General features: G+C 39.2%; 1 protein-coding gene across 1 annotated transcript; it reads right to left on the bottom strand.

Moving 5' to 3' along the window:
* Window positions 1–10251: 10251 nt before the first annotated feature.
* On the bottom strand, window positions 10252–12126 carry LOC138874743 (uncharacterized). The gene has a single exon (XM_070153524.1). It carries the CDS (start codon window positions 12124–12126, stop codon window positions 10252–10254), a length of 1875 nt encoding a protein of 624 aa, XP_070009625.1.
* Between the last annotated feature and the right edge of the window lie 1723 nt (window positions 12127–13849).

The raw sequence follows: 13849 nt of genomic DNA, 5'->3' as shown, positions 1-13849 counted from the left end.
TGAGCATTTCTAGTTGCCTTAAAAACCCTCTGTAGTATCACGAACTGTTGGCGTATAGTTGATATCGAGTGCGTAATTTCATACACGAGTGGATGCAAAAGAACATAAGATATATGCTTCAAGCTGAATAAATACTACACGATAAGGAATGAAAGAAGTGGAAATTTTCCTAATAGCTCTGTAGCCTCTCGAAGATAAGTATAGACGTCTCTGTACCGATCCTCAAGACTCTACTAAACTCGTTCGTGACTCGTAGAACCTATGAACCTAGAGCTCTGATACCAACTTGTCATGACCCGAAATCCCACCATATGAGTCGTGATGGCACTTAGTATCTAAGACTAAGTAAGCCGGTTATAATAACAATTCAAGCCATTTTTTTAGGATAATCGAAACCAACAGCAAAAATAAAGATACAGCCTCCCAAGACTGGTAGTACTGAGTCACGAACTCTAACTTAATATATGAAATGATCTGAAGGAAATTAAATATACATTACTGCTCGAATAATAATTAACAATACAATGAGAGGGAAAGACTCCAAGGGACTGCGACGACCAAACAGCCCTACCTTGAATCCTTGCGATCACACTCTAACTCTGTCTGAGTCCTATATCTCCAATACCTGGCTCTGTACATAAAAAATGTACAGAAGTGTAGTATGATTACACCACAGTGGTACCCAGTAAGTATCAAGACTAATCTCGGTGGAGTAGTGACGAGGTACAGTCAAGACACATCTAATAACCTGTGCAATATAGCATACCAAAATAATTGGAAACAAATAGCAATGATAGCGACAATTATCAACTAGTGATATAAACAGCAGGACAACGGGAACACCAAAAATATTGCTCAATAAATAATAAATACAAGTATAACCATTTAATCAAGTCCTTCAATTATACATCTTTCATCTAAATGTTTTCCAAATAATAATCTTTAGAATATAATACTTACCAATAAATATATTTCGAATATACTTCCTTAAAATAAATATCTTTCGAATCTAATTCTTTGAAATAATATTTTGAATATAATTCTTTCAAATAAAAGTCACATTGTGACACCTCATTTCACAATCATAAAAATACAGGTCTCATCCCACCTTCATATTTTTCGTAATACGGGCCTCAGCCCACTTTCATATTTCCACGGCACCTCGTGCCCATATTTCTATCACAACTACATGGACAACTCACGTGCCAAAAATATCAATATATAAAAAAATATCCACGATCAATTTACTTTACAAATAGTTGAGTGAAGAAAATGACATTGCACTTAAATTAAAGCATCATATAAAGTATTGATTTGGATGTAAAATTATTAATTTAAAACATAATAGTAATATCTTTTATTTAAAACAACTCAATCATTGAAAATCACTAAAACCAAAAATATAAATCTTCAAAGTCTCGTACTAAAAAGTCAAAGCCAACGCAATGTAATAAGGATCACAAAATACATAATAATAATAATAATAATAATAATAATAATAATAATAATAATAATAATAATAACAATAATATTATAATAATAATAATAATGTCAACTAGAGCATCATGAAAGAAGATAAGAATTTACATATTAATGAAATAAAATCATCAAAGACAAGAACATAAACAAAGAAATATCAACAGGGCACTCCCGAGGTACCGCCTCGTAGTCCCAAATCATAAATAAATTCACAATATCTCATTTCTTTATATCACTGCGGGAGCCTTCACATTTAATTTTAAAGAAAATATTTTTCCCCGAAATAGCATCCCGCGTTTTAGCCACCCTTATCACACCGCATGACTTCTAGTAGTTCCCCTACTAGCCACGCGTTTCAAGCCACTCTTATCTCACCGCATGCGTTTCAACACCTGGCCTTATAACACCGCATGCGTATCAATATCACAATATTTCACAACTCGCACTTCAAGTGCCCAAATATCACAGCATAATATAACTTGCACCTCAAGTGCCCAATTATCGCAGCATAATACAACTTGCACCTCAAGTGATCATATCAAAACATATCACAAATTTCACATCAAGTGCTCAAATATTACAACATATCACAAATTTCACATCCAGTGCTCAAAGCTTGTAACATATCACAAATTTCACGTCAAGTGCTCAGATATTACAACATATCACAAATTGCACATCAGGTGTCCAAATATTACAACTTGCCACATAAATCAACAATACATTATTTTTCCACAATAAGAAGCCCACGGCTCGGTCATAATGCGCACAGAAATTCTAACAAAATATCTAGGAGTGAAAACTCAATAAAATAATATTTCACAATTTAACACTTCGCCTCAATATGATTTACAACCTTTATAAATCAATATCAATTCCAACAACATGAACTGAAAAGAAATTCATCAAGGGACAACACTTTTTTTTTAATTCACAACTTCATGAAATAAATTGATTTATTCATCTTATTAACTAAATTTCTCATTTAATTGTATGTAGATAAAATCAATAATGAAAATTATTTCCATAAAAATAGCAACTCAAACAAACACAGAGTTCACATAAAATTCAAGTAGCAATCGCACCAAATTATTATATAAAAATAATCTAGACAAATAAGGAATGAGACATGACAAATAAGAGATTTAATAAGTCCCAACAATTTTCTAATTTAATACATAAGGTTGTCTAAGAATTTTAACCGATATAATTTGCACATATAAACCAAGTACATACTCGTCACCTCGCGTACATGATTTTCAATCACACATTTTCCACATAAGACTCAATGCCTAAGGGAAAATTCCCCCACACAAGGTTAGGCAAGATACTTACCTCAAGTCACGCTATCTCAATCCAATAATAGACATTTTTCCTCGATTATCCAACTCTGAATGGTTCGAATCTAGTCAAAAATAATTCAATACCATCAACACAAATTATTGGAATCAATCTCATATGAAAATACCAAATTTTCCAATAAAATCCGAAATTAGATAAAAAATACCCTTGGGGCCCACATCTCGAAATCCGATGAAAGTTACAAAATATGAACGCTCATTCAACCACGAGTCCAACCATACCAAAATTACTAAATTCCAACAAAAATCGACCTCCAAATCTTAAATCTAAGGTATAGAGTATTTCTACCATTTTTAACCCAATTCACTAATTTCATGATAAAAGCAACAATAGATTCATATATTTTAACTAAAATCGAGTTAGAATCACTTACCTCACTCCATATGGTGAAAATCGCCTCAAAAATCGCTTCAATCCGAGCTCCATAGCTCCAAATGTGTTAAAAATGGCTGAAACTCGCGTTTTGTAATCTGTCCAGGTAAGTCGCAGGTGTCGAATACGACTTATAAATCGCATTTGGTAACAACGATTTGCCTCTGCCCCAGAACACAGTATTACCCTCCTTCATTAAATCAATCATAACTTTTTTGTACAAATGTCCAAATGATGAACAGTCTGAAGCGTTAAAAACTAGACTCAAAGACCTTTAATTTGATAGGTTGTGCATCACATAACACCTTATATATATATATGTAGATATTCTCGTCCAAAGTGTGATCTTGTGCGTGCTCATTTAGAATTTTAGTCTATCTTGATATTTTCCAACTTGGCTTAGACTTAGGCTTCTCCTTAGACCCCAAATCACTTATAATATACTTCGTACATTTATTATCATATCCAATTGATATCTATCATATTAATAGTCCATCTTTGCACACAAAATAATATAATTAGCGCACATCAACTTTCTTAATAGCTTAAGTACTTCAAAAATTTTCTGGGGTGTTACACAAACATTTTATATCGGTTCCAATATTTTTTCATAAAGACATAACATAGAGATCTCTTCATTCATATATTCAGGTACCTGAATCTCTCATGAGATTTTATGAAGTGTTATGTCATGTGATCTTCTAGATCACTTGCTTCCTTTATTATGATTATTTTGATCATTTCCCCATCTTCTTTATCAAGAAGTTTATTTGAAACCAATTTGTCTATATGCTTTAAACGTACCGTAGACTTTGTCCTTCTAGGACTTAATAGGAGCATTTGCAATGAGAATATAATTACTTTCTTTGGGTCAGCAAATGCGTCTAGCATGCTTTGCAATATATTGCAAATGAATTATCTTTTTATGAACTTCAAGTTCATATAATCATATTCGAGGATCTAGATATACAAATGATAATTCATTCGACATAACTTTTTCTTAACTGTTTATCGTGTCTCCCCCTCATGTTAGAAAAACTAACTTGTTTCCTCAACTTTGAGAACTCATCTTTGTGCGTTATGGTGTTAATCAAAATATACACCACACAACAATAATAATAAGATGGAGTTATTTGGTTCCTGACCCTGAACCATTTGTGAGGGCTGAATGTAATATACTTTCGTATATAACCTATATATATCAAACTGATATAGATAACTTTGTTCTCATGAGCAATAATTTAGCTATTAATTGGATGCACTTAATAAATTATTTTGCTAAATCAACTATGATGTAAACCAACTTATCAAGATGATCTGTCTTGAATAGAAAATATGGAATTATGCTCGAAATTAAATTATTGAGCAAGTTACCTTACAAATATCATATTGCAGGTTAATAATAATCGCACATGTAACCATCTTATAGATGCATCTTATGTGGTATACATGACAGGTGAATGAGCCCATATTCACCTGCGATATTTCCAGTATTCATGTGATTAAATCCATATTTAAGTTGGTCTATTAATTAATAAGAACAAGCAACATAAGAGAATTCGTAAAGAACTTTCTAGTTCTTTAGTATTTACCTATGTGAATTCTCTATTATTTTTGCACATCATACTTAAATTGATATGACAAAATCAAATATCGAGATCAGCTCTATCAATAACACCATCAAAGATGTTGGCAATAAAGTCTCCCCCTTTGAGAGGAGTCCCTGCTGTGGTGCCGATCATCCGTGGGAATCCCGTAGTTCCCCTGATGAGACCGGAAAGCTTGAAATAAAGTCGTTCAGGTCGCCAATTTCTCCAAGTGGCAACCCACGTTCCTGGAAGGCTTTGAACCCTGACCCCTCAGGATCAACGCCAGTGGTACCCCTGGAGGAAGCTGCATCAAATCCGGCTACGCGATTCGAAGCTACATCAATATCCTCTTCAAGGACCCCCAACCCATGAGCTCGACCGGAGCCAGCCGTTTCGGACTCAGCAGCCTCCGACTGAGGCGCCTGCAAGTCTCTCGCACTCGACCTCTTTCTCCTCCTTAGTGGGCTTCTATCACCACCTCTCCTTCAGTATCAGGATTTGACTCTGAGGTTGAAACAACAATCCCAGTAGCGGCTCGATGCTCGAGTGACCTAGTTTTCTTTGCCGCAGGATGAACAACAGCTACCCTGCTTTTCCTCTTCTTGTTCGTGCCGGGCTCCAAGGCCCCTGCTTTGCCACCAGGTGGCGGCCTCATCTGCATATTCTCGCCAAGACCTGCACCAGCGCAGTAACCGCAATACGCTTTCGCTAAGGGCTCAGGAAGAAACAAAAAATACAAAGCATAGGCGATAAAGGAACCTTACCATGATTCTTGGCCACCCAACGCTTCTTATCTAGGCCGTTCCAAGACCGAACGCGATAGGGGAACCTCTCATTCAACCGCCCGATCCATCCCGACAAATCTGGAACTACCTCCGGGTGCCAAGCGACGGTTGCAGGGAGCACAAAGAGATTATTATTTCAAAAGGAAGAATAGTTGAAAAGCGGGTAAGGGGAAAATTATTTACGTCAGGTATTTCACCTCTCCAGAAAGGGCATCCTCAGGTCCGGGATGATATCCGAGGTCCTTACTCGGATAAACCTGCTCATCCATCCTCGATCCTTTCCCTCGTCGACGCTCGTGAAAAAAGCTTTTTTGGACCAATGGTGGAGCCTGATTAAACCTCGATACAATCAAGGGTTGTACATCCTGATCAGATGATTGAGGGTAAAAATCTCACCCTCAAATCCTTTGGTGAAATAACGAAGCATCAATACTATCCTCCAAAAAGAAGGGTAGATCTGACAAAACATAACTTGATATCGGTCATAGAAATCAAGGATAACCGGGTCTATCTCCAGGGGAGGGGCCTCGATAGATTTATCAAGTCCTAGGGTGAATGGGTAGGTGTACACGTGAAGGAAGCCAGCCTTATAGTCAGTTATATTATCGTCGGGACCGGGAATCTCCACCTCCACTGCCTCGCTCCATCGGCAGTCCTTCCTCACCTTGTTAATATCGGTCACGACGCTAACATATTGGGATAGATACTCGCATCGGCCCCATGTAGATGAAGTGGCACCGACATTAAAATCCTCTAACACGTCGAGATCAAGTGGGGTACATTGTTCCAAGGAGGGAATCGCTCTGGTATCTTCCTTAGGCGATCGGGATGATGATGCTGCGTCGTTCTGTCGGGGAACCGTCCTAGAGGTCCTAGCCATGTCAATGGTAAAAATCCTTCTATGAAAAGATGAAGGGGTGTCAAATACAAAAATTATGACTCATGAGCTTGGAAGTGGGGTGAAAGTGGAATGTATCAAGCAACTGATGCATTTATAGGAACCGCTGGGGAAGCAGAAGGGACGAGCCAATGGTTGTTCATGGGTTTCTCAATTACCGCATCTGACGGTGGCCTTGCACAGTTCTCTGGAACATGGCATTTAATGCACTTAAATGGTTGACGTCACGGCAATGATGACCTCGAGACGACAGTTCAAAATCGTTTCCTATTACTTCATTCTAGGAAACACGGAGACTATCTGTATACGATGAAATCAGATGAGTCTATTTCTTGCCACTAAGGTGCATTCAGGGGGTCATATCAATATCTCGAGGCTGCAGGACTACGATCGAGCTCCCTCCCCCGAGATTCGCCTGAGACCCAAAAAAGGTTCCTAGGATGGGGAATTCCCGAGGCAAGCAGCCATCATCAGCAGGGTCTAGCATCATGCCTCGCCGTCTCATCCCCGTATCTTTACATTTAATGCACTCTGTACTATATTGTATTCCCTCTCCTATATAAAGGGAATCCATGCCACTTTATAAAGGGCTGATGTTGCTCCAACTATTCCTCCACAAGATCAATAATATATATATCTCTCTCTCTCTCTCTTTCTTCTCTATAAGTTGCTCGTCCTTACTAGCTCGAGGCTACTCTTAGTGTTATTAGTTTTATACTTGTTCTTTATTTATTGCTTGGTATCGGCCATAAAGAGCCTTGTTTAATCATATGTTAACTATTATCCCATTCCCGATTGCCCCTGATAGCTCGAGATCGAGCTGGATATCGGCCCCGAGGCTTCTTCATCGACCAACTCGAGGCTCGGGTGGCAAGCCCTTGGGTTTGATTATTGCCCCGTTTTAGCTTGTATCTCTTCATTAAACTTCATATTCTTAGCATCAACTGCTCTAACAACTAACATAAAAATAGATCACGTATTTTTAGAATTTCATTTACAAATTTAATTTTGTTACCATTTTCACAGTAAACAGAAGAGAAGGCCCTGAGGCTCCTCTGTGACCAAAAAGAAGAAGAGCTTAAGGATCTTCGGGCTGAATTGGCCAAATCTAGGGAAAACGAGACCGAGCTAGATGAGCAGGTAACTGTGATTTTAACAAAGTATGTCCTTCCTGGCTTTACTTTGAAGGCTAATACTTCGATATCTCAGCTGCAGCAGAAGTTGGAGATGATCTGGCAGCTTCGAGGCGAGGTTGATCAAGTTAGGGCTGACTGCCTTCAGTGGAAAAAGAACATGGATCAGCTCGATGCTGATAAGGAAGCTGTCACAGCCCAATTGACCTCGATTGAGAGCCAACTCTAGGGCTTTAAAGTGAAAGGCCTGGCTCAGGCCAGGAAAATCGAGAAGTTAGAGGGAGAGCTTGCTAGAGCTCGGGCCCAAGCTGAGAAGACGAAGGTTGCAGCTGATAAATCCATCGCCATATATCTAAGGGATGTTTTAGCCATTCAAATTGAGCTGAGGGAGGCCTCCGACCGGGAAAAACGGAGCAATGATCTGGCCAAGTGCCAGGCCCGGAGGGAGACTCTCGAATAAATTATGCCCGGGGGTTCAATCTTGCTGAGGAGATAGCCGAAGCAAAGGCATGGGAAACCGATGCCAAGTTTCTCTTCTCCTCCGATGACGAGGACGTTGTGAGTGGTTCCGGAGACGGAGAAGGCGAAGAGGGCGTCTCCTAGGAAGAGGGAGTTCCCGAAGATAAAGCTGCCAAAGGTGCAGTTCCTGAGGGTGTCGCTTCCGGGGATGTGGCCCCGAAAATAGATTAGGTTCTTTTTTCTTTTTTGTGCAAGGGCCCCTTGTGGGCGTTGTAAATATATTTTGTAAAATTTCCCTTATGATTATAAAGTATCTTTTTGTTCTAACTTGTGTTGAATTTTATTTTGTTTTCATTTGTGGAAGATTTCGATAATTCAAATAATCAGCTCGAGTACCGGTTCAGACTCAGAACGTAGTAAACCCTTAGGTTTTTATTTGATCAATATAATACCTCATAGGGTTTTGTTAATCCTTGACCTAAATTTAAATAGATTTGATGTGAGCTTGGGACGTTGGAGTTCTCGTGTCTGATTTGAGTGAGAACGGAATCTCGACCTCTATATGTTTTGGCCTTTAGGCCTTTTTAAGTTGGCCCTTAGGCTCTTATACATCATCCCTTAGGCTCTTTAAGTTAGCCCTAAGGATCTTATACATCGGCCCTTAGGCTCTTTAAGTTGGGCCGTTTAGGCCTTTAAAACGGCTATAATTTTTCCCTCTTTCCGGCTAAAAAACTTAGTAAAATTTTTTTTTATGCCTTAGCATGTATTTTTTGTACCCGTTCGGATTTTTCGAATACCTCTTGAGGTTTTTCTTAAGGTTGATGTTATGAAGCCTTTGGATTATTCGAGGGCCGAATATATCGAAGCCCTTATATATTTCGAGGGATAAATTTATCGAAGCCCTTTATATTTTGCTTTTGCCGAGGGTAGCCTGATTTAACCGGTTTTTCAATGTTTGAAGGCCTTTAAATTATAGCGGAAGTCGAACGTCTCTAAGCCGCATTATTTTGGCCGTAGCCTTTATATGACCATAGTCTTTAGTATAGCCGTAACCTTCGGGTATGTCACTTGGACTTGTTTCCCGATAACTTTTCAAACTTGTCCAAAAAGTTAGTCCCCGAGTATATTAGTATTGGCCTTTGTTTCGAGGGGTGCCTCTTTAAGGTCTTATGAGTCCGAGTTTTCGATGACTCAGATATATTGTCTGTCGATGATAGTCCCCGAGTATTTCGGGGTGTTTTGGACCTTGAGCCGCTTCCCATAGGATTGTAAGTGTAGAGCTCGTATGATAGTAAAAAGTTTTGAGACACAAATTGTTTTTGAGATAACTAGAATGCTTCTTCAAATTATTGATACATGCGTACATGTTTTTGCCGTCGGGGCTCAACTATTCTATATGGACACTGTTCATTTGACCGTTTGACCCATTATAAAGTTCTCCTATCGAGTCCCTCTTAGGCGTGAAGTATTTTTCTCAAAAATATAACCTCTGAGGGTGATGCCCCCAGTATTCGAGGTTGAATGAAAAGAAGCCTTGGATATTGTTGAGTTCTCCTTAGGTAACACATAGTTATTGCCTTATTAAAAATATTGACGGTAAAACCCATTTGGGACAAAATCCGATCTAAGGAAAAAAGAGTGCAACACATACTTTTAAGCCTAAGGTCTTCGTGTAAAAAATGATGCCTTCGAGATCGTATGCCTTCGATAGCTTCGATCGAAAATCTGTAATGAGTTAGTTTTAAATTCAAATGGATAAAAAAGGATAAAGTCGTACCTTAGCAATAGTATCGTTTAAGCAATGATATGTTCCAATTGTTTGGCAGTTCTTGACCTTCCATTGTGCTAAGTTTGTAAGATCCTTTACCGACAACTTCGAGGACTCGGTACGGTCCTTTCCAATTCGGGCCTAGTTTCTCTTTATTCGGGTCTCGAGTATTGAGGGTGACTTTCCGTAGGACTAAATCCCCGATTCAAAAATGTCGAAGGTTGGTTCTTCTATTGTAGTATCTTTCGATCCTCTGCTTTTGCGCGACCATCCGAACAAGTGTTGCTTGTCACTTTTCATCTAACAACTCTAGGCTAGCATTCACGACCTCATGGTTTGACTCCTCCGATGCATGTCGAAATGGGTTACCCACCCTCGACGGGGATGAGAACCCCGGAATTGTATACTAGAGAAAATGGGGTGGCCCCCGTGCTAGACTTCGATGTTGTCCGATATGCCCAAAGAACCTTGGGTAAACTTCTCTCCATTTACCCTTTGTGTCGTCTAACCTTTTCTTTAGGTTTTGAATAATAGTTTTGTTTGTTGACTCGACCTGCCCATTTCCAATCAGATGGTACGGTGTTGATAAAATCCTCTTTATTTTATGTGCTTCGAAGAACTCCGTTACCTTGCTGCCGATGAATTGCTTTCCATTATCACATACAATCTCGGCAGGTATCCCAAATCGGCATAAGATGTGGTCCCAGATAAAGTCAATAACTTTCTTTTCTAGGACCTTCTCGAAGGCATGTGCTTCCATCCACTTAGAAAAATAATCAGTCATAAATAAAATAAACTTAGCTTTACCAGGGATCATTGGTAAGGTCAAACTACGTTCTCCTGCTTCCACATCAACCAATGCCTTCCCTGTTGCAAGGAAAGGCCTTCCCAATATTATTGGCACCTCATAGTTGACTTCACAGTCGAGAATCATAAAATCCGTAGGCAAAATAAACTTGTCAACTCGGACAATAACATCATCAATAATACCAAACGGCCTCTTCATTATTCTATCCGCCATTTGCAATCTCATTGAACTAGCTCTCAGTTGACCAATACCCAACATTTTGAATACGGAGTAAGGCATCAAATTTATACTTGCTCCCAAATCACACAAGGCCTTTGCAAAACCCGCACTCCCAATGGTACATGGAATGGAATATGCATTGGGATTTTCAAGCTTTGTTGCCATCGAGTTCACAATGGCACTCATTTGATGACTCATTTTGATGGTCTCACAATCCATAGATCTCTTTTTAGTTACCAAGTCTTTCATAAACTTGGCATATCCCGGCATTTGCTCAAGAGCTTCCACCAAGGGTATATTGATCGACAAACGTTTCATCATCTCAATAAACTTCTTGAGTTGGTTTTCATTCTTCTGCTTTGCAAGTTTTTGAGGGTAAGGTGGAGAAGGCCTTGGCAAAGGGGCCTTGACATTAGGCATTACTGTTTCCGGTATGTCTATCACGTGTTCCCTAGACGGGTTCACATCATTTCGAGTCTCCTTCTCATTGTCATGAATATCAATTCTCGCCTCACCATCCAACTTCTCTTCACTCACTTGCTCAACAATTATAGGATCATCTTCATTTTGCACTTCAACGTCATCACTTACAACTTCCTTTTGCTTGGAGGTACTTGCTTCACCACCTCTACCACTCCTTGTGGTCACAGCCATTGCATGGCCGGTATTGTTACCACCCTTCGGGTTTACTACCATGTCACTAGGTAGTGCCTTCTTAGGGCGAGTGTTCAAAGCTTGCGAAATCTGACCAAGTTGGACCTCTAGATTGCGGATAGAAGTATTATGGGATGCCAGTTCGGCATCAGAGTCGGCGTTCTTCTTCATCATTTGCTCAAACATAGACTCAATCCATCCCATCTCATTGTTGGACGAGCTAGGACTTTGGGACGGAAATGGAGGCAGATTGTTTGGTTGTTGAAACATTGGAGGCCTTTGAAAACCCGGCTCCCAATTACCTTGATTTCCGTTATTCCAACCTCCTTGGTTGTTGTTTCCACCCCAATTTCTATTGTTACCCCAATTCTGGTTGTTGTTCCCCCAATTGTTGGAGTTGTTGTTATTGTTCCAATTTCCTTGGCCTTGGTTGCCCAAATTCTGATTATTCCCTTGCGATCTCCATTGTTGATTTGGAGCATTACCTCGTTGTCCTTGATAGTTGTTGGCATACAAAACCTCTTCACTTTGCTCATAATACCTATCATCCTGGTTGTAACCACTACTACCTTGCTCATATTTTTCTTGATTGCCTTGCATTTGGCGGCCTCTTCTTTGAGCTTGAGGTACTAGAGACACCTCATCTTCAACATTATCATCTACCTCCTCCCCCGGGAGAACATTTCTGTCGGATTATTATTTGTCATTTTGTACCTGAATCGATTAACTCACACAAGTTAGTAAAATAGAAGGAAGGAAAAACAAGACACACAACTAGTCAGATAGATAGCCAAAACCGTTTAACTCCACGACAACAGCACCAAAAAGTGATCGGCTCCAATCCTACACCACTATATAATGGCAAGGAGTGGTCGATGCAGCTTTTACCTGAAAGGTCAGGATCGATTTCCACAGGGAGTTAACATTGGTTGGGATATGGGTTTCTATCTAATCTAGCTATGTGTGTTTCTTTTAATTGCACTTCTAACCATGTTTGGATTTGTTACTATTCTACTTTTAATGTTATTGTTTGCTCAAAATAAACTAAGTACAATATTTTTGTAAAGTTTTCTCAAGTGATAAAAGCACTAGGGAAGTGACTTACACCTAGGCGAGTATCTAATGGGATCTAAAATTTAGGACAAGCTTGTTATATTCGGGGTCGGGATATAACCCTTACACAAAATTACTCACTCTATACATCTTGGTAGTTTGAGTGACTTTGCCTTAATTGGCTTTCTCAAGCCCAATTGGGTGTTCAAACAATACAAGTAAAATTGGCTCAAGTTGGGCATTACTATCTCTAGGTTTAACCCTTTAATTGGGGCTATCAATCTCTTTAATGCACTCCAATTCCTTGTTAGCCTAATTTTCCTAGACTTAGTCACTCTTTCTCAAGAAGAGTCTAAGTCATAAAGGCACAAATCAGTGTTTGCAACCACCAATTCTATAATTAAAGCATGAATCAAGCTAAATATCACTAACCCATAAATAATTAAGCCCTAAAATTGAATACTCATTAAATACCCACACTAGGGTTGGGTCACAACCCTAGCTAATGGGTTTATCTACTCATAATCAAGGTAGAAATCAAAGACGAATATGAAATATAAGCCATAAAAGTTGATTACAAGAATAAAATCTTAGAATATAAGCTAAAGCTACTCTAAAATTACTCAAAGTGGTAAAAGTACGGCTGTTCACGAGCTCCGTGATAGAAAAGATGACCTAAAAATGTGAAAAAGATCTATTTATACACAGCTAAAATTACTGGACAAAAATACCCCTACGAAGATTCCGTTGTCAGTGCAATACTGAGCGCCTCAGCGCTTGGACTTTCACGGCCGCAAAAAAACATGCACGGACAGTGTTTCTTCTCTTTTGTGCTTAGTCTGGACTTGATTTTGCTGGGATCGTAAAATAGACCGCCTCACAATCGCTGCCACATAAAATGTTCGCGAATCGCGCTCTTTATTTGAGATCATATTGCAAGGTCTCTTATTCTTTATCTCGCTCTCAGCTGAATTTGCACTGCATCTGCGTCAGGTATTCCATTGCCGCACTATTTTATCGCAGTCAGCGGTCCCTGTCTGCATCCAAAACACCTTCTTTGAACCTCAATTTTGTTGTCAGCATAATTGTGGAGGCCTCAGCGGTGGACCTTCCGCGACCCCTCCTTTCCTTCGCTATCATCACTTTTATCTCAGCTTTGAACTTGTGCAGATTTAACTCCTTTATGAGATGGTTATGACTTTCTTGCTTCATTTTGACCAAACCCTGCAAACAAGCACAATAAGTCAACTTTCGGGATTACTTTTACACA

Source organism: Nicotiana sylvestris, chromosome 8 (assembly GCF_000393655.2).
Source record: "Nicotiana sylvestris chromosome 8, ASM39365v2, whole genome shotgun sequence".
Taxonomy (NCBI): domain Eukaryota; kingdom Viridiplantae; phylum Streptophyta; class Magnoliopsida; order Solanales; family Solanaceae; genus Nicotiana; species Nicotiana sylvestris.
Note: the sequence above shows the minus strand (reverse complement) of the source record. Positions and strands in the feature narration are given on the sequence as shown.